Genomic DNA, 24615 nt, shown 5'->3' with positions numbered 1-24615 from the left:
AAACTTTTGACAACTTTATTTAGAGGCGTACAAGCTAATTAATAGCCTCTGCTTTAGAGTCGTCACGGTCTATGAATTACCCAGGTTCTCAATCATTATTCAAGCTGATCGCATTGTTCGAAATTTTATTTTATTTTTTAAATATCACTGGGGAGGCTGAGGTGCCAAAAACAAGTCTGCTTTAACAGCACACATGCTGGAAAGTAAAAAGTGTCTTTACGGAGGGAAAAAAAGGAGGTGACGTGGCAGCCAGACCAGAGCTATCAAATGCAGCATTTGGAAAAGGAGTGGGAAGATCTTTATATAGATTCGTATTTGGAAATGAGTGACTAGTAAAGGTAGATTCGTAAATGATTGAGAGCCTAATCCAGAAACGATCTTAAACCTCTGATACCAGCTTTCCCAATGCTCTGCTTTGACAAACAAGCCAAGCGATTCTCTTGCACTTTGTTGACAACCTTGAGCTGAGAACTTTAGTTAATTCAAGATATTTCTCACCTATCGTGATTACAACCCACACTTCTTTTATTATGCTACCTATTTGAGTTTTGTTTTTGCATTGATTGAGAATATTTGAGCATCTTCCAGGACCTCATGCTTGAAACTGCAAACTTATTTAAAGAAACTTCTTTATGCTTGTGCTCTCTAAAAATCCCTTCACATGGCATTGCTTAAGCGACATGCAAATCCTCCTCGACGTCATATCACATTCTCGTGTTGAGTGCTGAAGAAGGTTGTACATTTTATTTGCGCAGTAGTGATGTTACAGTGAGAATAATTAAATATGTTGTTTCGTGTTTTAAAATCCAATAGAATAACATCACTGAGCTTTGAAGGCCTGACCGTTAGTGCCGTCAATAAAATTTGGGCTACGAGCTCCTTCGATGATAACCAGGCACATTACTTGGATGTCGACCTGCGCATTTATATTGCATAGCAAACTAAAAGTGAATAAGCGAAGAAAATGCACAGGATCATGTATATATAAAATTTAATCCTTTTTTAATATTTAAATCGTAAATTAATCTTCTCTTGATGGTCGGGATAAATGCATAGATCCGTGTAAAAAAATTGAACCCAGCCCACCACGGTGCTCTGTTTTGTTCCTCACGAACAGAGCAACCAACAAAGCTGGAAAAGCCCGGTAAATTCCTAGCTTCACGTTTTGACGGCAATATCAGGAGACACTAGCAGGCCATAGTTGCATTCGGTCTTAATTAAGGGACAGCTAAATAACGTGGTTGTGTTGTTCTTCTTTATGAATGGAAGTTATTTTGTCAGAATCATGAGGGCTTCAACTTTGTTCATACTGAGTTATGTTTGGCAAGTATATCTTTTTCTTTTTTAAACTATCGTTGAATTATTTCGTGCTTGAGACTATTAGATCAGAAGCATTAAGATTATGTTCTCCTCCTACTTATAAAAATGAGATGGCTTAACGTTTCAACCCATAACAACTTGTAGGTCATAGCTTTCCTTGTGCAATTCTGGGAAACACCCGACATTCAAGAGACGGCTGCCGTGAGACGTGGATTAATACGATGGGAGGCGTTTCAATTGGACACGTAAGGCCGAAGCAGAGAGGAGCTTACTGGGCAATTCTGATGAAGTTGTAGAGCTTGACACGTTACTTCATACTCATGCTCTTCACTGGGCCGCCATGACAGAATATTCCGTTTTGTTTGCTGCACTTTTTCATTATTATAAAATTAAATGTGCCAGAAAATAAGCGAGCCGTCCAGATGCATTACTTAATTTACTCACCAACTAGTCCATCCAGAATAGTTTAATTTTTAATGCCATGCCAAACGTAGGCTCTTTATCAGCACTCCCAATTCGACTTTAACCAAATAATAATAACACCAACAATAATAAATTATTTTCAAGTTTATAATTGAGAAAACCATATTAGAGGTATTTATACTTTTTTTAATTTTCAATTTAGTACATATGTGTTTTTTGTTCTTAACTAAATCTTTATTTTTGCTCTATTAACATCATTAATCCTTATGTAGAGACTAAAAATATCAATAGAACAAAGTTATAAGAGCTAATGTTGCTAAAAAGATAAAATTAAATGTTTAATTAAAGGGAAAAAACACATAGGTACCAAATTAAAAATTGAGAGAAAGTATAGGTACCTTCAATATGGTTTTCCCTTTATAATTTGGCCAAATTATATTTATTTTCAAATTACATTTGATTATATAACTCTTATTCTTACTTCAAGTATAAAATGCAACTTATCTTGCTAGTTTTTGAAAATATTAGTCTTAATAATGTGAAGAGATTAATTGATAAAAGATGTATAAACTAAAAAAATAATATAATTTGTAACATATGAAATGCAAATTTCTTAAAACTAACTTTCACGGACCCAACAAATTATTGGGTTTTATGAAAAGTTAGGAATTAAACTGGGAGAAATTTTCAGGCGAGCGAGAGAGAGAGACAGAGATTTCTTTCTTTCTTTTTTTCGTTTTCATGGATTCTGCTTCAGGTTCTTTATATAAATACTCTCCCCCCTTGTCCATCACTCGAATCAATTCCCAACACCCCTCCGGACCGCTGGCTAAAAGGGGCTTCATTTTGCCAATTCCTCCTCTCTCTGTGACCCTCTCAACTCTCTAGCCATACACTTCTTCTTCTTACTTTCAACACAGATCTTACAAGGCCAAAACGATGGCGGCGAATTCCTCTACGTTCCAAAAGAATCAGGCAAACTTTCCCGAATTCCCCAAACGAGGCACGATCAAGGCTCGGATTTTTAACGGCCTGGTCAAGTCAGTGGCCTCCACAGCTTCAAAGGCAGGCGAGTCGCTCGGAATAGTCACCGGAAATGGCGGCCAAGGAGACGGCGGCTCGGCTTCTTCCACCCCACCAACAAGTGCTTACAATTCCGATGCCTCCTAATCCATGCTCTCCCGGTTCCCTGAGCCGATCCAGTGGCCCTCTCTATGTATGCTTCTTCTCTCCGAGAGGAAGCCTCAAATATCCAGTTATGTATGTTCTTAGCTTTCCAGTTATTTACTGCTACGCGTTCGTTTTATAGTGCATATGTGAAAGGGGGGTAGCCCATCTTTGGCGTCACACTAGCTACAAGTCAAGATGGGTGAGTGAATAAAGAATCTGCAGAAACAAATGTTTTAGGTGGTTCTGCAGTTCTGTAAACTAGGCCAGGGTTGGTCTTGTTTGGGTCGGGGCTTGCGTCTTGGCGGTATTCTCATGTTTTTAAAGAGAAATCGTCGACGCTGTTGAAGTCTTCCTTTGATTTGTACCGTTTCTAATTTGGCTGTCATGATGCATGTAACTTCTTAATTACGAAGATATACAGATAATGATGATCAATTATAATTAATTTCATGTATTTTTCACACTGACGAATGGGCTGTGACTGTGAAAGAACTGGAGATTGAATTAATCCGAGTTTTTAATTCTGGGGCAGGACCTGATTAATTCCTCTCATGTAGACTAGCAAGTCTGCTAAAATAAAAGAAAGACAAGAGATTGATTGGGCGTTTGCCCCGTATTATACCAAAAAAAAAAAAAAAGAAAGACAAGAGATATCACTTCTGCATTACTATACTTATGTCTAATCAAATTGAGATTTAATTTGCGGGCATCAGTCGTGGAAAAAGGCCACCTTCACCATAACACGATAAACCAGGAGCCACCAATAAACAGAAGAAAAATCATAACAGTATGAGTTTTTGGAAGAGAGAAGGACCATCGAAACTCCACACGAACTGCTCTGTTTGGATGGAAAGAAAAGTTGAGAGGAGAGAAAATAGAGAGAAGGAAAAACTAGAGGAAAAATGTTATCATCCCTCTTGTTTGAATAAATGAGAGAAAATAGAAAAGAAAAAAATTAATAAATATTCAAATGACTAAAATGTCTTTATCAAATATATCATATTTAAAATTAAATTAAATTAAATATTGTGATAGAAAGATTATACTAATCCAAGAGGGGGGAAGTGGGAACGCTGCGGAAGGAGATTGACTTTGTCCACATTATGTGCACCGTACCATTATATCGAGTCACTATGGGCGGGCTCTGTCTTACTCAGCATTTCTCTTTGCATCGGTCATTATTGTTACATGGTAGATCATCAGGAGTCCTCAATGTCAGAGTTTAATTTGTTTTGTCTGGAAAAAAACAATACTCTGCCGATTCTTAATATAAGACTTATTTAACTAATTTAATTAGATTAAAGAAGTCAGATAAGTTAGTTAATTATAAGAAAAGTGACACATTTTTCCTAAAATAACATAATCATCTTTCTTAATCCCTCTCTCCCTCTTCTATTTAATTATGGTTGAGGGAGTATCCATAGGGGTAATTTAGAGAAAAATGATAAATATGAGAAATGGATCTTATATTTAGGACCAAAACTAACTCAAAAATTAGATCCTATATTAAAGACCGGAAGAGTAATAAGTTTTATCTTATCTGAAGACCACACGAAACTGACAGGCACGTTGCATCTATCTCCTGAAGAAACGGTCCTGGGTTATGTGAGGTCCAGGCGTAGAGCCTAGAATAGCCGAAAAGAAAGAAAGACTTGCCGTACGCTTGCTTTGTTCATGGGAGTTCTACAAGAGGGTACCCTGCCATGTGCCAATTCTTCCACTATGTTTGTTCTGCATAAATCTTAAAAAAAGTGATAGTTGAATTTTAAAATTCTAAATCAGTATTCGTTACTACACTCATAAAAAAATAATTATATTCAAAGAGTAAATGATAATATATTTTTGTAGTAATTCCTGATTTGGCATTTTGAAATTCAGTAATCACTTTTTTTAGATTTTCCCTAAATTTTATATTATCACTACCATCCCTTCCTATTCTGATGTCATTCCCTTTTTCAGGACAAGGGGCGGGGACCCAAGGGATGTACTAATGCATATCCTTGCATGGAATGAATTGTGCAAGCCCCAGGCACTATTTAATATTCACTTCACCATACCAAACATAAAAAACTGAATTCGAAGTATAAAGGAAACCACACATAGGCATATGTAGCACCTTTTAGCAAAATAAATACAATATATATTAACTTATTAATATTAATTAAATACAAACATAATTGTGGCGATCTCTCATCAACATTAACACCATATATGTTCAATGGGATTTATTAGGTGTCACGTTTGAAATTATTTATAAGCATATTTTATTTTAAATTGGGACAAAACTTCTATCATATACTTATCTCGTGTTTTATAAATTATGATTAAAAAGATGCTTTTAAGTTATTTCAGATGTGTATTACTCCCTCCATTCCTTATTATAGGAGAGAAATAACCAAATTACGTTGATAAAAAAACAGTTAAAATTAGTTGAGGACAATTAATGTGTAAAAAGTATATTTTTTTTCCAACAATACCCCCATTAATAAGGAGAAAAAGTATGAGAGAAAACAATTAAATTATTAAAAGAAAAAGAAGTGGGAGGGAGAGAGAGTATGAATTGGAAACAAAATAAATAGAGGTAAAATAGGAAATCAATACAAAAAAATAGAGAAAACTTTTAAATGTCTCTTATATATGGAAACATGGTATAAGCATCAAATGTCTCTTATAATAAAGAACGGAGGGAAGTACTATATTCAATAGTAACTATGTAGTGGATCTCTTTTTGACTCCCCCCCCCTTAATTCTCCCGTTTCATACTACGAAGCCTTAAGAAAAACGTTGACGTACGAGATCTTGACGTCAAGCTGTTTTTCTCCAAACTGTGTGCCCTGCAGAAATTAAGAGCAGACATGGACGGTGGTGTTGTTTGACGAATTTTCATCTCTCTTTTTTCAGTAGGGGTCGTCATTTATTTATTTATTTATTGTTTAGATACGCGCAGTCTCATTTAATGGGCTAAAATTCGTTAGAGTTCCAAAATGGTTTGTGAAAGGTTTGGCGGTTCTCCAGAATGCAGGCATTTTATTGATTTAATTCCAAAGTGCAATAGCACATCAGAATGAATCATGATATATCATTTCCATCCCTTTTTCCTACGTGTACAGAGGGACAGGCCCCAACATATACGGACCGTGTGTTAGCTATATATAGTTATGACCATACATGTTTAAGCATTGCCCTGCCTATTTTATACAAAAGTCCACAAAGATCAATTCTTCAATAGCAGGCCCAGTCTGGCGGCTTGACTTGCAATCTATCCCTGAGAACACATGTATTATATTGTAGTCTCGTCTAAGAAGGGAATGCTGAGGTTGCTATTTTTGTAATGAAAGATAAGGAGCAGTGAATAAGTTAAAACATTTTATATATGCACGCTTTTACACTTTATGTCGCTCCCACGAACTTGACAAATATTTTCATTATAAACAACTCCATTCTAACAAACGCTCTGTCAATGGTTTGTGTCAATCGGTTTCTTGGTAGATGGGTCAGTAAACTCTCTTCTTCCGACTATACTCAGAATTTTATTATTATGACTTGTTCTGCTGAATTCAGAATAAAGTGTATACTCTGGGTAAAGTTAATTTGGTCATATGTGCCGATTCAATAATTGTTAGCAATCTGGAAAGTGGTATATGCTTAATACAGTACCCTATATTTTAAGAAATTTTTTTTTTATCTCAACAGGAGGTCATAACGGATCTGGGGTCTCCGCTCTCCCTCTCAATTGTTGCCCTTTTATTTATTTATTTATTTTCACTTTTTCAAAACGTCTGTTAGCCGCAAACAAACGTCTGCGCCTTGATTTAACGAATTTAGAGGGATGCAAGTGGGAGTGTGGGACCCAAACGAACTTATCTCAGAACATCACAACGGCGCGTACGATGCACATACACGGCGGAGATTCTGCCGGCCCCATCGTCGTTTCGTCACAGTCATCATGTCGTTTTCTTATCCTTTCGCCCACCCTTTCGTCGCCCCGCACGCTAATCAGATGCCGTTTCAGCGTCTGCACGAGGGGAAGTCCTGATTGGTTGTTTATTTATACTCTTATTTTCGTCTTATCTTTCTTCCGTTCGGGGGATAAAAAACATTAAAGTTAAATTTATTATCTTTTTTTTTTGGTACGCATGGTAAATAATACAAGTACAGTCGTAGTAAAATGAACAGGGCATTATCCCATTCATTATGATTATAACTGTAACAGGAGAACACGGTGTTGTCTTATCTCCACCCTTTATATACGAAAAATATTCTGGCAATTTCAAATAAATAACTTTATTATCGGCTGAACCTTCCCATGAAGGCATGCACGTAGGTAAATTTCTCCAAGTAAAATATATGACCGATTGAAGTGACACAACTTTCTCAATGAAGTGTCAATCAAGTGTCGAAGTATGATTTGACATTGGACTAAACATCATACAAGACCTCCGAACGTTTCGCATGGACAATCCCCCCCCCCCATTCGCATGAACTACATTATTTATTACGAGTATTGTAATTTGTTATACTTTTTTGTTTGGGGTAGAACGGGGAAAAACCCTATCAAATTTGTTATACATTTTATACGTTGTATATGGTATTCTGGGATGATACCGATATTGATAGATCATTATTTAATTAGCTTACTCCTCTCGTTAAATGACATTCTAAATACTTTAAATTATATTGTCTTAGATTTTGCTTTGGATTGTACAGTGGATGATATACTACATTGAAGAGTCATACTTGCACTTGTATAAATTAGGTCCTTCTGGTCAATTAAAATTTCAAACAGGAATTTTTTACCCTTTTTTTTTGCTTTTCACATTTGTTTTATATTTTGATTCTTCTGTTTTACGTCGTAGATTTTATGTTACCATAATTTATATTATTAATTAAAAAGAACCACCAAATCTTTCCTTTCCTGCTCTCTATATTAAAGCGAGTTTTCATGATAAAAGAAATGAAAACTTAAGACAACATAATTCACACAAGGCCTTTTTTAAGTGTTTTAATTTGACAATGTGTTTGCCAACTCATATGAAAACATTTAAGATAATCAAATATTGATTTTTTTTTAACCGAAGAATAACACTATAGACAACAAAACAAAATCAAAAGATAAAATTCGTTTGAAATAAAAAAAATATTGAAAATACAAATCGATGAAGTTAAGAATTCAAATAGAGTCATGAGTAGAAATGAAGCTGAAATACAAGGGAGAAATAAAACATATATTTTGAGCTAAGTAATTAAGCCTAAACTCGCAAGCTTTATTGGGTTCTTTAAGTACTCTGGCTCGATGCTCCTATGATTGCTGTGAAAGTAGGATTTGATCTCCTCAAGCAAGATTCCTAAATTGAAAATACTATAAAAATTCGCTATTTAATGAAGTTAAGATAAAGATATCTATTTATTAATTATAAAATAAATTTATAATAGATCTCCTCGACATGTTAATATATCCCCATCAACAGAATCTCAATTAAAGAATCCAAATCCTATGTCTTGGGTTTTTGGCGTAATGCGGGCAGGCTAAACGCGTTTCAAGGCAACAAAACGCGTGGGAAGATGGAAATTAAACGTAAAGGAAGGGTTGTGTCGTTCCACGACCACCTTGTGTTTTTATTTTACATCCTTAGTTTGAATCCGATCTCTTCATTCTTCATTTTGCCCCTCCTTCTTTCAACTTCATCATATAATTTTACTTTATCTTATTTTTAAAATTGTTCAGATATCTTCGCTTTTTCATTTTTCCATTCGTGATCTTTTTCCCCCCAACTTTTCCATTTGTGATCTAAATCCACTAGCCTTATGCGTAGAAAAAGGCAAAAAAATTTTTGATATCAAGAGACAAAATTAAGATGCACAATAATGTTAATTACTTTAAATTAAATATGAATATGAAACTAAATAAAATCAAATATCAATGACTTTAATAATCAAATTAGGGTTTAAAACTGGTATATAGTACTTCTCTGATGCTATTTATAAGTCACTTTTAATATATTTCATACAGACCAATAAAAACTTTAAACTTTATTAACTCTTATTTAAAAATCGACAACTTTTTAACTTTATCTATATTTAATATACAGTATACTTCATGAAAATAAAGCCATCAAAATAATAAATAAAGGATAAAATTATACATTCATATGAAAATTTTCTCTCTTTATCCTATAAATAAAACAAAATTTTTTTATCTACCCTGTAAATAGGACTAAAAGAGTATTTCTTAACTTGCTCAAGTAAATTAGAGTACAACCCCAACAATATAAAATATACAATATTCATAACAAGTCAGACAGTTGGAGGTTGGAGAATCAATTAGAAACCCTAAGGGGAAATGGCTCTTGGATTTCCAGAAGAAGCTGGGTTCGTTCCTCCAACGTCTGCTAACTGTCAAGATTTATGGCTTTTTGGCTGGTTTCCAACTATGGCAGAATATATCATAGTTTCGCTGTGCTCATTGTACCGATTCGTTGAAGGCATCCTAACTGATAATCAAACACAGTGGATGTCAACATCTGCCGTGGCCTCAGAGCAGAAATGCTACGGTTATTTTGGTTGTTTTCTGTTTGCGTGTCTGTGTAATTTTCAAGTTGTAATTTGCGCTTTCATATTAAAAAAATTGTATAAATAGCAGAAAAATCTAGGAAAAGCTACACTTCTGCAATTGATAATTAATTCAATTAATTAATGCGTGAGATAGCATATAATAGTGTTAGCTTCAAACGGGTGATACACAAGGGGTCAGGGACAGAGCAAGGAAAGGATATTCGTTCCCTCCCGGATGGACACGTCAGCTCATGCCGAGTCTTGGAGGCGAAGCTATTGAAAAATGATGCCTCTGTACTGGGTTGTGACTAACTAGTAATTTTGTGCACTGACATTTTCTCCTACAATATTATTGTTATTTTATTTTTTTTTAAAATTGATGCCTTCCGACCTCTATATAACACCACCACTCTTACGGCTTGCTTCATTTCACTGCCTCTGTCTTCTTTCTCTACTTCTCTGTGAAACTCCTCCCACCTCAATTCTTCCAAGATGGAGCTTGCAGGAATCAATTCAGCTTCAAACGCTGCAAGCAATTCAGCTTCAAACACCAAACACGCGCAGACGCTCCCGCCAAGGCGAGGCCAAATCAAGATCAGGATATTCAAGAGCGCCATCAAGTCGGCGACGGCGTTTGCATCGGCGGCCGGCGCCAGCTTTCCTCGCCGAACCATCTCTGAAGACGAAGATTCTCTCGGTTCCCCCTCTTCTTCGCCGGCCGTTCCGAGGGGCTATAACTCTGATGCCTAAACCCATTTTCGCTTTCCCGATTCAATGGATCCCTCGCCCGTAGTCTGTTCAGGGTCTGCTAGTCGTAACTGTTATTCCAGTCATTGAATTTCTTTAGAAACTTTAGAGATAGAAAGAAATAAAGAAAACTGGGAGGATTTGGTGCTGAGAAGATTTGAAAATTTTCTGAGTCACAGGCCCTTGTGTATGTGCAGGTTGTGAATAAAATTTAATTGGCTGTTTCTCTGGTAAAATACAGTGAACTTGCAGCTTTTGATGGATTGAAGCTCTAGTTTTGGAGTAGGAGGTGGATCGACTTCATACTTCCAGTTATTGAATCGTCCGGTGTTCTCCCTCCTCTGTTATTATCTCACCGATTTAAATTTATATCGTCCTAAACTTTAAAGAAGAAATGATGAAGTTGCATGTGCGCAATTAACCTTTAAAAAAGAAAAACTTTCTCTAATGACGCAATACGCAGAAATTTTGTAAATACAAAGAATTCGTATTTGTGCCTATGGGATGAAAGCTGATAAAAGCTAACCAACTCTGGCTCTGGTTATTTTTAATTTCCTGAATGATTAGTTAGGTCCTACAATCTCTTCACGCTACTGTAAATAATCAGATACTCAATTTTCTATGTGTCTTTGATATCAAAATGCTAATTATGCATATACTTCCGCGCATCCTAAATATAAAATCTATTTTAAAGTTTACTTTATATTTAAAAGCAGAGGTAATATACGGAACAAATGACAGATATATATATATATATATATATGCATATAGAGAATGAAAAGGAAGTTGTCCCATGTTTGTCGAGATGCTCAGGAGTATAGATTGAAAAAAAAAAAATAGTTATTAATTTTAGGAGTATGGAAACACGGCAAGTTGTAATAAATATCGGCAAGACATAGTAGAATATAAATGATTCAAAAATAACTAAATACTCATTTGGACAACTTTGTTTATATCTGAACCCTCTTATTATAGACGACTGATTAGATATAATTAGAAATTGCATTTCGCCATTCGAAGAAATTGACGGTGGGCAGTTGTTTAGTCGTTATTGTTCGGGTACAAGTTTAACGTTGTTTGAAATTTTTTTTTTATAGCGACAAAAACGCGACACTAACCCGTAGCTCAAATTTTATTGACGAGTCACGGCACGGCACGACACGACACTAACTAACGGTCAATCCTTGAAAATTCGAACGTGTTAATTACTTAATCATGCTATTGGATTTTTAAATGCGAAGCGACATATTTAATTATTAGTCCCCAGAAGATGTTAAGCCTGACTGTAACATCATTGCGGCGCATAGCTAAATTAATCTGCCAAAAGCCCAAAACTAAATCCAGTGAATCTAACAAAATCCAACTAATTAGCATAACAAAGGAATGATGCGCTGTAATCACGATATGTGAGAAAATATCTCTAATTAAGTAAAATTTCCACTTCAACATCGTCGACAGAGTGCAAGAGAATCGCTGAGCACGAGAATCCCTTAACTTGTTTGTCTCAATTTCCTCCTAATTTCAAACCAGACTGTGACATGGCAGAGCTTTAAGGTTGCTTCTGGATTAGGCTCTCAATCATTTATGAATCTACTTTTGATCAGTCACTCATTTCCAAATACGAATCCGTATAAAGATTTTGCCTCTCCTTTTCCGATTGGAATAAGGATGCCGTCTTTTGTTATTTTCATGTGACCAACGCTGGATTTTGGTACCTTAAAGGCAATTGTCACTTTCCAGCATGTGCCCTTGCCGAGCACCCTTATTTCTGGCATCTCAGGCTCGCCAATAATACATATCAAATTAAAACACCATGACAATGATGCACTCATTTAATTATAACTCAACCTAAATATTTTAAAATTTAATAAAGCACGTACTGCGGAGAAAATATTATAAGTGGAACGTTGATTACCAAGAGTTCTTATACAGGAGGTGGGTCAAACTCTTACAAGTAATTACATACGAGTACTATATATGTCTCAGTCTTTGAATTTAAAAATTGAAATATTAATTGCAAAGTTTTCATGTGTCAATGTCAAATTTTGGGAGCCTGTGCAGTGTGAAATTTATTCTTACAGTAGTTAAATTCTTTGTTATCAGTTACAAAATTTTCACGCGTCAGAGTCAGATTCTGAAAAGTCAGGGTGAAATTGCGGTGCGTGCATATATATTCGCTAAACAGGTTATTTCTTTCGATCCTGATTGTGATTGTACGGATGCATATATCAGTCCAAAGTGTTATTAGCCCCATAATCCAAGAATGAAGTAATACAGTGAAAAATAATAACCATTTGAAGTGGTCTGATTTCTTTTATTGCAAAATATGAATGGTTCAAAATTTTCAAGATGTGTGTGTATTTTGTTCTTTATTCTTTAAACTGTTCGGGGAGTAGCAACGATTTGCACAATGTAAATTTTATATTATTTTTTATCTTAATAATTTTAGAGCTAAAATACGCATGAAGTGAAGTAAAAATAAAATATCCCTGTCCCGGTAGTCCTTTTTCACGCGCAATTTAAAGCATAATTCAAGTCAAATGAAGAGATAAATCATTCCCCGAAGCAAAAAAAATATTATGACCCATTTTATGCGGAGAAGACCTGTGATTTTATTTCGGTCAATTAATTTCTCTGGCCATTTTATATTCGAGCGGTTGAGATTTTTATAACTAAGCTGTAGCTGGGAAATTAAAGCTTGGATTATAAAAGTGTATGGAGAAAGCTCCAGTATTCTTCGTCGGCACAAGTGTGCGGCAAGACTCTGTTATTGGCATAAATTTGATCAGAGGTATATACCTTTACAAAGTATTAATAATTTAGGTAGGTAACTTCTAAACTTATAAGTCCCATTTTTCAATTAGACTTTATCACACGTGATGCATATCCATGCATCATCACTAACGGCTTTGGTGGCTGTGCTTTCACACTGTACCGGACCTCGTTTAACAATCAGGATTTTGTAATCGCCTTTATGGTATCAGCTTATGAATTAATCTGCTTCTTATTATAAGTCATTTTTAATTCATTCTTACATATTAAGAAATGCACTAAATCAGTATTATAATTCTTTAAATTTGATCTTATTAAATTTTTATTCTTCTCTCTACGCAAAACACTCTCATCTCTCTATATATCATTTTTCTCATTCAAACAAAAACTGAATAAAAGTAAAATTGAAAAATATGACGACGAACGATAAATAAACTTTCTTTCTACAAATGATAAATTTAAATGGACAGCCCCAAACTGATAAGCTTCTAGAATCTAGGAAGAAATTAGCATCGAATATATATGCGTGGCGCTGACTTAACTGGAGCATGATCAATTGGCCGTCGTCTTATGTTTTATTGTTGTTTAACGCGTATCAGATGATGACTTGCTCGCTTTCCTGGAAGCTTCCAGGGCGTCAACTCGACTTCATCTCTGCGTCATCACAACACAAGAAATTTTCTAGGAAAACCACACTAGAAATTCATGTATAGAAGTCGGCATTTAAATTATGTGAGCAGTATATGAGCAAGTTTATAACTTTATATTAATGGGCTCACAAGTCGTTCTGCCGCAGACATGTATTGAAGTCTTAATGGGCACCTCATCAGGGACTTTGTTTATTAATGTAATGACTTGAATTTAGTTAGATTCAATTGACTAGCCTTGTTTTGGCGATTGATTTCAGGTGTTGGCATTAAGAATATTTAATTTGCGCATCTTTCAGTTGACTAGCCTTGTTATAGGGAATAATTAACTATAAGCTTCATAAAAGGAAAATTCCTGATACCTACCGGAACCTCTTCGCATAGATTTGCCCGATTGATTTGCTAATCCTCCCCCAGCATGATATTATGCTCTTTTCCTCTGTACAAAAGCCCCAGGCATCCAAGAACTAGTAGCTAATTAAGAACGCTTAATTTTGAAAGAACCAAGTTACCACTGATCTTTGATAATACGCAATCAAGCTTCTGGAATTCCTTAAAAAAGACAGGAAAAAGATTTAAAATTCTTATGCCCTCAGATTCAAATGGACATCAATTACACCGCACACTTTAGCTTTCCACCACACTACTCGATCCTTATCATGATCATAAGACTTATTTTTAGTTTGTAAATAAAATCTTATAATTAGGATAATAGACAATAGTTGACTTGATTCATATTTTCTTTGGGGCCACGTGGTCCCCTAAGTCTCCCTGCACCGTCTTTTCCTGCGATTGCGTGCTATTTTTGTACTTCATTAGAACAGAGCTACAACAATTAGCAGCAGACCAAGTACTAAACGACAATCGAGAAAGGTATAATTGTTAATGATGACATTATTCGTTTGATAAATTTCTATTAATTTACTATTAAAGTTCAAGGGAAAAAACGGTGCCGTCATCTGGAAGTTACCACGAATTTTCTATCTGGGGGCTGTGCTCCCGAGAATCAGTTAATTTAGTTAAGGAGAAAGTAATTTTCTTTTTGCCGCCAAGCAGAGAGTAATAACTGAAGTTGGGGTAAGAAAAGAAACAAAAGCATAATAAAAGCCTCCAACATTATACGGCCTTGACATTGGTTCAATGTTTTTTAACCGATTCGTTATATATGTTCTTCCATTTTTCACGTCTCTCTCTCCTCTCTGTTTTTTTTTCCTTTTTAACTTCTGCTTGAAATCACTCCTTCAAATGAAAAACCGATCCTTGCGACGCACGCCAGCTACAGTCCTCTTCTTCTTCTCGCTTATAAAGGTCACTATCACTCTCCTTTTACGCTTCACTCCAATCACAACACTCTCAATCTGCATCTTTCTTTCTCAACTTGGATTCTCTGGAATTGCTCTGTTCCTTCCCTTTGTCCACCAACCAGCTCAAATGGAGATTCCAGAAGCAAATTCGACGGCCAGAATTCCACAAACTCTCCCGCCGAGAAGGGGGCAAGTCAAGATCAGGGTTCTCAAGACCATCTTCAATTCCGTGGTGGCGTTGGCGTGTTCTTCCGGCGGCTCTGCTCGCCCGAATAACCACATAGACCGCCCTCCGGCGAGCTCCTCATCTACAACGCCTCCGGCTCCTGGTAGCTACAGCGCACTGCCACAGACTCTCCCGCCGAGAAGGGGGCAAATCAAGATCAGAGTCTTCAAGACCATCTCCAATTCGGTGCGCTGTCGGCGTGTTCATCCGGTGACCTCCGCTTCTTCAACGCCTCCGGTTCCGAGTGTGCACAACACTTCGGATGACTGATCTCGAAAGAAGGCGGAGCTTGACCTCCGATGAGGTCCGATTCCGTGGTGGTACCCTTGGTAAAGAGCTGCTTTCCTCGTTAGTGGTCATTATCCTTAATGTTTCGTAATTTTTTAATTTCTTTTGGGTAAACCGGAACGCCGTCTGCGGTGTTATCGAGCGCCGTTTATTCGACGCCTCCAACCGGAAAAGGGCCTGTCTTTTGGGGGGCTACTCTAGTTCTCAGGCAGATCAGCTATTTATTTGTTTTTTTTAAAAATAAATTTGTAATTATTCAAAAGGTTTTTCTTTAAGAGTATAGAAGTAAAGTTCGATGGTCAGACCGCGGGTGATTCTGGCTTGGGTAAAGGAAACTTGTACAGACACTGACATGCCCCAATCAAACAGACCCTTTAGCTCAGCCCTTTCGACGAGGGCTTCCTGAGGATGAGAAATTATTACAAGATTGCAAATATTATTTTGTATCTTATTTTCCCTGTATTGCATTTTTTTTTAATCTAAAACAACTTTATAGCCTTGTTTTGCTGTACTCTGTGAATAAAGTTGGAATGTATGTCCATTCGTTGGGCTTTTTATGCCACACCCGGATTTTTCTTCGCCGTCACATTCTGTCCGTTCAAGAATAAAAGCTAAATTCCCATTCTTCCGGCAGGTTTAAATAAAAGTAATTCCTGAACAGGTTGTTCTCAAGGGAAGGAATGATGCAGGATTTGGAATGTGAAAAAAAAAAAACATGGATGATAAAAATTCTACAATTGGCACAGGAACTTTTATTTCTTTCCTTTTTTTTTGGCAGTCTTTGTTATCCTTGCAAAAGTGCATTTTTAATTATTATAAATTCTTGTTTGTTTGTTTGTGCTTTCTCGTTTTACTTTAAGCTGGTAGTTTGTTTGTTTTCTCCGATTTCGTGCCTACTTTTTTTCTTTCTTTCTTTTTCTTTTTCACTTTTTTGGCATTTCGTCTGTTGCTTTGTCATGGGAATACTAGAGTTGAATTGATTTTCACAGCATTGAATGAGGTGGATTTTCAAGGGGGGAAAAAGCTTTAGTTAATTAAGGCTGTGTCGTGAAATGATAAAGTTGCGTGTGGTACCCGGCCAAAAGGAAAAGTTGCGTGGTATAAAATAAAAATAAGTTAGATGTATATAATAAATATTATCTTCCGTTATTTAATATAAAAACTCGTTTGATTTATATTTTGATTCTAAATATAATATCCCGATTCATTTTGTTTTTTATATTTATCTATTTTTCTAAGATAATCCTTGTAATAATAATAATTCTAACCAATATACTTGATCAATAAAGATATTTTATAAAAAACAATATTTATTTATTATAAATAACTAGCTTAACTAATTTTTTTTAATCTACTCAGATTACTCAATTAACTCTTATATTAAAGACCCTAAATAGTAAGTTAAATGATTTTCACATGATTTTGGAATTAAACTCATCAGTAACGGATTAAAGAAAAAGGGAAGATTCTAAAAATATGTTATTAAAAATCGGATAAAAGTGCAAGTGACCACTGATTAATTTTTCTTCTCTAAAATTTATGAAAAAGTTCCTTTTATAGTAATCTCTCGTAAGAACAAAGGGCGCATAACTAAAAGTGATTTGGGATTTGTGGGCAAACAATCCGGGCCAATTCTGTTTGGAAAGGAGAACCAAGTCACTAGTTGACGAGAGAGGGACACCCAAGCGGACTCATGAACCCTCTCAAATCTAAGCCTTTTTGACAGTAAAGGTGGAAAAGTAATTCAGGAATGCATCCCTCACTCCACAGCACCAAAATAACAATAGGAAATTTTAACATGGCTGGAGTTAAATTTAATTATTGAAATAATAAATTATTTATTATTTATGATTGTTTTTTTGTCTCACCACCCACGCGTATCCAAAATAATTAAACTCACACTTAGGGTCTGTTTGGTACGAAAGAAATAAAAGGAAAAAGAGAAATTTTTTTTCAATAAACTCGATTCAAAAAAGTGGCAAAGTAAAGTTAAAAATTATTTGAAATTTTTTATATTACCCTGTCTTTTCTCCCATTCTCTTCATGTCGTTCATACAAAAAAAAAAGAAGAAGTACCTTAAGCACAAATTAAAACAAGCTCGAGACCCTCTCTGCAAAATAAGCAAACTTACCGTATTTACATAATTATAGAGAGGATAATAGGGCACGGGAGCGCGATTACCTTGCCGGCGGATCAAAAGTGGAACACACTTGGCTGCTTCTACAAGACCACGCTAGCCCAAGAATATAAGGCGGCAACTGTTTTTTTTTAAATGAATGAAACGGCAATTTATTGTGACTGCGCACGTGCCTATTTTGTCCCCAAGTAACGCGTGGGGAACATGTCCATAACTACGAGCGCCGACAGGAGATCCCTCACTTGTATAAATCGTAATAGATAACGCACCCAAAGGCTTGTCTTTCTCTTCTGCACAGTCATCCATGACTTTGACCCAAGCGTTTGGTTCTGCCGTTCCGCCCGTCTTTCTTTTTCGATTTTCGTTACAGCCCCTCTCTCTATTTTTTACCTTCTAATATTCTCAAATATATATATATATATATATATATATTCTTCTCTTACCTCAATATACCGCTGGATATTTGATCCGCTTGTCTAGATTTTGGATTAGGCTTTCGGGAAGAGAAGATTTTTCTATGGGTCAAATTCACTTAACCACTAATGTTTAACCTGTCGCCGTTAAACCTCATTGCCTTTATTTTCGACCGACCTCCTTCGTCAGCTTGACCACGCAATTTCGCTGATGTTAGGTTTTTCATCACACGGGATGAGGTCACTGACTTTAATTTCTGTCTTACGGCATAAAAGTTAATGAGAACAATGCAGAGTATATAATGAATAAAAAAATCATTACTATTTTTTTACCATAACATAGTGAAAACAAAAGTAAAATATTATTCACGAATTATTTATTTGTCCACATATACCCCTTTTTTTTATGGCCAACCAACGCGCCCTTGATTAATATGAAAACAAGAAATGTGAGGTCATCGCGGAATATCGTTTGTATGATCATGAGTTCAAACTGAAATTTTCAACTACTCTTCCATGTCATTATTTTGTCCGCCACTGCAATAATTAACTCTTCTGTTCCAACATAATGATCGCTTTCAAAGTATACTACTCATTTAGTCACAAACTAATAGATACCCCACATTTTAACAGCAGTGCAATGTTTTTTTTTAAACACTTCTCATTTATTAAAGGGTAAATTGTCCAAAACAAAAATAGCAATGCTTTGTGAAAAGCTTAAGGTAACAATTATTTTGAGTCAAGATGTAATTTCTTTTTCACCCCCTGTTTTTAGACTCTGTCTGCTTTTCGATTGGAATTAAAGCACAAATGGGCAAAGGCTTTTGATATAAAAATGACTACTTTACATGGCCAAATTAATTCCATATATGATCACATTCCTTCGTAACGTTCTCCATATAAATATACAAGAATGTTTCTTTTCCCCAACAAAATAAGTACATGAATGCAAAAGATAAAAGTAACGTTTTGGTTCCCCCCAACAAAAAGGGGGGAAAAAAAAGAAAGAAAACCGAATATATGTAACAGACAGCCCCTCAGCAGGAATCCCAGAAAATATCACAGCACATTCGAGGCTTAAAGCAACCTGATCAAGCCCAAATAGGATGTACAGGGTCCAAATCTCACGGGCCCAAGTTTCACGGGCCCAAATCTTAGGCGCCAAAGTTATGTACCATTTGCGAGCCGCGTACTGGCGGAGACGACGCCACCAGAAAATTGTAGAGAAGCAGACAGCAGTGAGAACCGAGAAAGCACGCGCCGGCCGTTGCTTTCTTTTGTGTGGCCCGTTCGTTAAGGAAAAGACGATAAAGATGAGCTTTCGTATCCTCACCAGAACCTGGCAGAACCAAACGAGAAGGCGAATTTCGGATTCTGCTTTGCTTTCGCGCCCTTTTTCTGAGCTCTCTTCTCGATCCGAACGGTTCGGAAAACGATTCCTCATTTTACTTTTCTTCAATTGGTAGTAGAGTGCCACACTCATTTTTGTTGGCTTTCATCGTGACTTTCAAGACCTTCTTTCGGTATTGCGTTCGACATCGATGGTGTCATTGTACTCGGGAACTCCCCCGTCGGCGGCTCTCCGGCTGCCTTAAGAAAGTTGTATGACGAAGCCGGTACGAATTGCTTGTTTTGACCTCGCACCTACTATTTTTGTGGATCTAGGCTGCTGTTTTAGCACCCTATATCGCCATCAAAGACTGACATCTGTGTATCTGTCTTTATGTGGCCAGGTAAAATGAAAGTCCCTTTCGTTTTCCTGACAAATGGTGAGATGTTACTTTCTCGTGCAATTTTCTGTCTTCTGATTAAATGAGTCCTAAAGAATCTAAACTATGCTCTGGCATCCTCGTCATGGCGGCTAGAGCGTTAGACAATTGTTGTGGATGTACCATAATCTCAATGTGCATCAACCTCTGTCCGTGCTTCTTTCTTCGTAAAAACTAGCGTAACTTCCATCAATTATTATTACATTCTCTGTGTTAATCTAGACTTCTCAAGGACAAGCCGATTGGAGAAACTCTTTTCGTGAAAATGCTGTCTGCCATGTTTGGTGATGCGTATTTTGTTTTGCAATTTTGGACAGTCAAGTGTCTTAGTAACATTAGTACGATGAGTTAATGTACCATAAACTCTGTGACTTTATTGCCTTTTCAGAATACCTCACTTTTTGGCTCTTGAATTATCCTTTGCACAGGCGGTGGTTATCCTGAATCTAGAAGAGCTTCTGACCTTAGTCGACTGTTAGGCTTAAATATATCACCTTCACAGGTATGTTGAAAATATAACAGTAACTGCGCTTTCTTCTTTCTCGTTTTCCTTGTATATTATTCTATTTTGCTGCATGCTTTTCTCTGTAAACATTCAAAGTACCAAAGGACTGCATTTACCTTCATTGTATGAATCCTCTCCATAAGCTTTTTATTTTATTTCATTTTGTTGCCCTTGAAGCACAGAAATTTTCTTCTTAATCGTTTAACTCGGATCATCGTGCAGGTCATTCAGGGCCACTCTCCATTTAAACAATTGGTCAACCGGTATGCATTTCAAAGTGGTGTAAGATCATGATATGTTGCATTTTAATAAGATCGTATTGCATTCCAAGATGCAATGTGGATCTTCTGCTTTGTGTTTGAACAATCATAAACAAGCTTGAGGCTTCCAGGAAATATTCTGAATTTTGCGTATCCACATTATCCCATGTTATGGGTTTTTTTTTTTTGGGGTGACATATCCCATGTTATGCTTTATGATAGAAATACAGAGAGCGATTGTGATCTTAAGATAACAGTACCTTTCATAGTGATTCACATCATTGTGCCTGGAGGTTATATTATAATTTATATCATGAGCGTGACGCTGCCCATAGAGTTCTCAGATTGAACTAGAATCCATTCGAACTGTTTTATCGCCAGATGTGAGTTCTTATCCTGGTAGGAATCGTGTAACAATGAACAACGATATCTAACAACTTGGTGTGAAAATGGATCTTTTATGTCTGAAATCTGCCCAGCATGAAAGGAAGGACCTATTTTCCCAATGTTTAAATTTTGACTGGGTCAATTGTCTGAATTGCAAGTGCTGAGGTTCATGTATCAGATGGTTAAAGTTGAGCAGGTTACTCCTTAGTCAGCGTCTAAAGTCATGTGCCTATATGCTCCTGTAATTTCCTAATGTATAGAATCTTCTCAATCTTACTCTATTTATCTTATAGATTTTTCAGTTTGCAGATTTGAAAACGAACTCATTGTTGCTGTGGGAAAAGGGGAACCTGCTGCTGTGATGTCTGAATATGGTTTCAAGTAAATTTTTAAGATAATTGGTTTATTTGACATTTGATGAAACATCAAACAGTGTATTGTTAACTGCAACACCTCATGACTTAGTTTTTATTGTTTTCTACCTTCAGAAATGTTATTTCAATTGATGAATATGCACCATGCTTTGAACATATTGATCCGCTGGCACCATACAAGAAATGGACAACGCTGTTGGGTGCTGATGAGAATTCAAAATTAAAGGAAACTGCTCCAAGAAGCAATGTCTGGTCTGAGAGGGTTCGAGCAGCTTTTGTAGTCAGCGACCCTGTTGATTGGAGCAGAGACATTCAGGTTACTAAAATTCTATGGTTTACCATGTGAATTTTCCTATTTTGACATTGGAATATCTAGTAGGGCATATATTAGTTACAATTATTGATAGCTGATCATTTTGAATCATTGGCTGTAAGTTATAGTTCAACTGAACATCTTTTACTATAAGCATCGAACATTCGATATAAAGCTTAACCGTTAGGTAATGTTTTGTCGTGACAAATGGTTGAAAAAACACAAATCATGAACGACTTGGTACTTTCCTTGATGGAAAATTGCATCTCATCAGTCACCCGCGTGGTGGTACAAGGCTTAAGCAAATCCATTTGGTGGATGCTTTCAACAGATCAAGATAACCAGTCTAAGCCTGTCCTTTGAGAATATTTATCATCCTTGATATGATTTTTGTGTTGATAAAGTTATTGCCACGTTCCTTGAAAGCAGTGAACTTTCTGTGCTTCAGCTATACGTGGACCATAACTGTCTTCACGCTATAGCTAGACATAAAGCAAGAGAACATGCAAGGAATAGGAAAAAGTAGGCAGCAGAAGAAAAGGAAATACTATTACTAACGCTTCACCAAAAGAGCCTATATTGGGAAGCATTCAACTAAGACTGAACCTTCAAACTGATGCCATCAATAATAGTTAGTTTGTTCCATTCTTTCTTGAATCGTAACTTGTGTTTCCAAGTACAAATAAAAAGTCAGTCTCTACATTCGTATTCTTTTATGGCTGTTCGATCTGTTATTTTTTCGCAGAACAGGTAGATCTGTGACTGACCACAATGTATTGTTCAGGTGCTCTGTGACATCTTAAGAACAGGAGGTCTTCCTGGAAGAAATGTTGGACCACAACCTCTTTTATACTTTGCAAATGATGACCTCGAGTACCAGGTTAGCTGATTTTTGCTTAATGTATTAACAGCAAGATAGAGATTCTATGGAACCCTTTTAAAAAACTGTAGTATGTTTACTGATGAGGCCGCGCCAAAGGTAGACTGCTTTTCCTTCTGAACGTCTTGGCATGGGAGCTTTCAGAATTGCATTGGAGTCCATCTTCAATAGGTACGACTGCCTGATATCTAACTCATCTTTGCCTATATTTTGGTTTCGCTGCTGTACTCGTTAATAACTTAATCCTCATCGTCAGGCCAACAAATCGGATTAGCATCATGGTGTAGCGTTTGTTGAAATTTAATTCAAGAAACTTAAATTTTGTGTTGGAATGCTCTCCGTGCAGGATTCACCCTCACGCTCTAGAGTATACTAGTTTTGGCAAACCGCATCCAGCTGTATTCAAGAATGCTGAACTTTTGTTGAAGCAACTCATGCTATCGCTTGATAATCTTCATGACGTAAATCATAAGAATGCTAGGTGTTTCGAAACTCTTTACATGATTGGAGACAATCCTGCAGTTGACATCAGAGGTGCAAGACAGGTTTGGATCTTGGACTGTGAATTCTATTTCACCGGTCTGATACATAATTTGTCTGCTGAGGAATAATGCTGCGATAATCGATATGATTCATTTCAGAGTGGGCATCCTTGGTTTTCTATTCTCACGAGAACTGGGGTTTTTAAGGGGAAGGAAAATCATCACAAGTTTCCAGCGGATCTGGTACTCTCCCTCCCTTTCTCTCCCCCTCGTTCACACACACACGCACACAAAAAAAGGAACGTCTTTATTTTAAAAACGCATACAATCTCCCCTGAAATTTAAAGTTGCAGTAAATAATCCTCCCCTTTAACTTTCAGATTGTATTCTCTTTGCTCCTGGTGTTAATATGCTATAATGTTATGACCAAATTACCCTTGTTTAGTATAAAAACTACTACTTTCGGTCCTTGATATAAGAACTAGTTAACTAATTTAAATAGATTACGAAAATTAGTTAAATTAGTTATTTGTAATAAATAGATGTTGTGTTCCTTAAAATACCATGCTAATCAAGTAGAATAGTTAGAACTACCATTTGAAGAAAACTTTAATATGTGTAACTACTACAAGTACTATCTTAGAAAAATAAATAAATATGAGAGACAAGGTGGATTGGGGTCTTATATTTAAGACCAAATTGATTGTTAAACTGGTTCTTGTATTGAGGATTGGAGATAGTATTTGATAATATTTTCAAGAAATATTTTTATAAGATTTTTATACACATTTTTATGGCTTGTAACACACATCTTTACTGTTCTAAGTTTCGGAAACATAGCTGAAAATTAGAAAAACTCATAAAAGAGGAAAAAGTCTCATCACTCGGGTTTTGAATCCGGCAAACAATAAACTAAGCATGGCTTCGCCTTCTCTCTCAATTTAAATATATTGTTGAAACCATGATTCAGTTGGTCACACCATTCATTGCCTCACCTCGTAACTGGACTTAGTTGATATGAAAACATTGCCAACCTATGTACTAGTAATTACTTAGCGATTTAGCTCTTCAACTGTTACTGCCATTCTGAAGTAAAATACGCTCTGGGATTATTTTGTAACGAACTTCGCTTCTGCAGGTTGTTGATACTGTGGAAGAGGCAGTGGACTATATTTTGACCAAGGAATGCGTCTTATAGGTCGTCGTCGCTTTCCATGACCAAGGCTTACGAGCCTCAGGAATTGAAAGATGATAATAATTTTATGATTCTTCTGAAGCAGAAGTCACTCCATGAAAATCTTAGAAGCTTCGATTGGATTGAAATTGATCGATTTATTATCCCTTCGTTTTTTTATCAAGGTTCAGAGGAAGGGTTGTTACCCTTTGTCACCCCCTTAACCCAAGTTTGTGTTGGCTAAGTTGCATTTCTTCTGCACTTAACTTTTGTTTTGACCTATAAAGGTTCTCTTTCAAACCCATTGCCAGTAAGAACAATAAATAAAAGACAGCACTGCCGCTGCGCATCGGATTTGGACAAAACCATCTGTTTATTGCCTGAGTTCCCACCCTTCGAGCCCCCACTTGATGATAATCAGATTTTCTTTTCATTTGAGCAAGAAGTAAAACTGAAAAAAAAAAAAAAAAA

General features: G+C 36.3%; 1 protein-coding gene across 2 annotated transcripts; it reads left to right on the top strand.

Moving 5' to 3' along the window:
* Positions 1-19237: 19237 nt before the first annotated feature.
* LOC114750765 (uncharacterized protein YKR070W-like) lies at positions 19238-24342 on the top strand. 2 transcript variants are annotated; one of them, XM_028939370.1, is made up of 12 exons: positions 19238-19423; positions 19513-19616; positions 19734-19769; positions 20198-20271; positions 20497-20537; positions 21231-21302; positions 21410-21611; positions 22393-22488; positions 22592-22659; positions 22835-23033; positions 23130-23213; positions 24109-24342. In XM_028939370.1, exons 1-12 carry the CDS (start codon positions 19314-19316, stop codon positions 24166-24168), a joined length of 1146 nt encoding a protein of 381 aa, XP_028795203.1. In that variant the 5' UTR covers positions 19238-19313; the 3' UTR covers positions 24169-24342. The 2 variants fall into 2 exon arrangements, with proteins under 2 accessions (XP_028795203.1, XP_028795204.1); XM_028939371.1 differs by lacking the exons at positions 19238-19423; positions 19513-19616; positions 19734-19769 and adding an exon at positions 19786-20107.
* The last annotated feature ends 273 nt before the right edge of the window (positions 24343-24615 follow it).

The sequence above is a fragment of the Neltuma alba genome, unplaced genomic scaffold (assembly GCF_004799145.2).
Source record: "Neltuma alba isolate B1F8T4 unplaced genomic scaffold, ASM479914v2 tig00006637_pilon, whole genome shotgun sequence".
Lineage (NCBI taxonomy): Eukaryota > Viridiplantae > Streptophyta > Magnoliopsida > Fabales > Fabaceae > Neltuma > Neltuma alba.
This window is presented reverse-complemented; position numbering and strand designations above follow the sequence as displayed.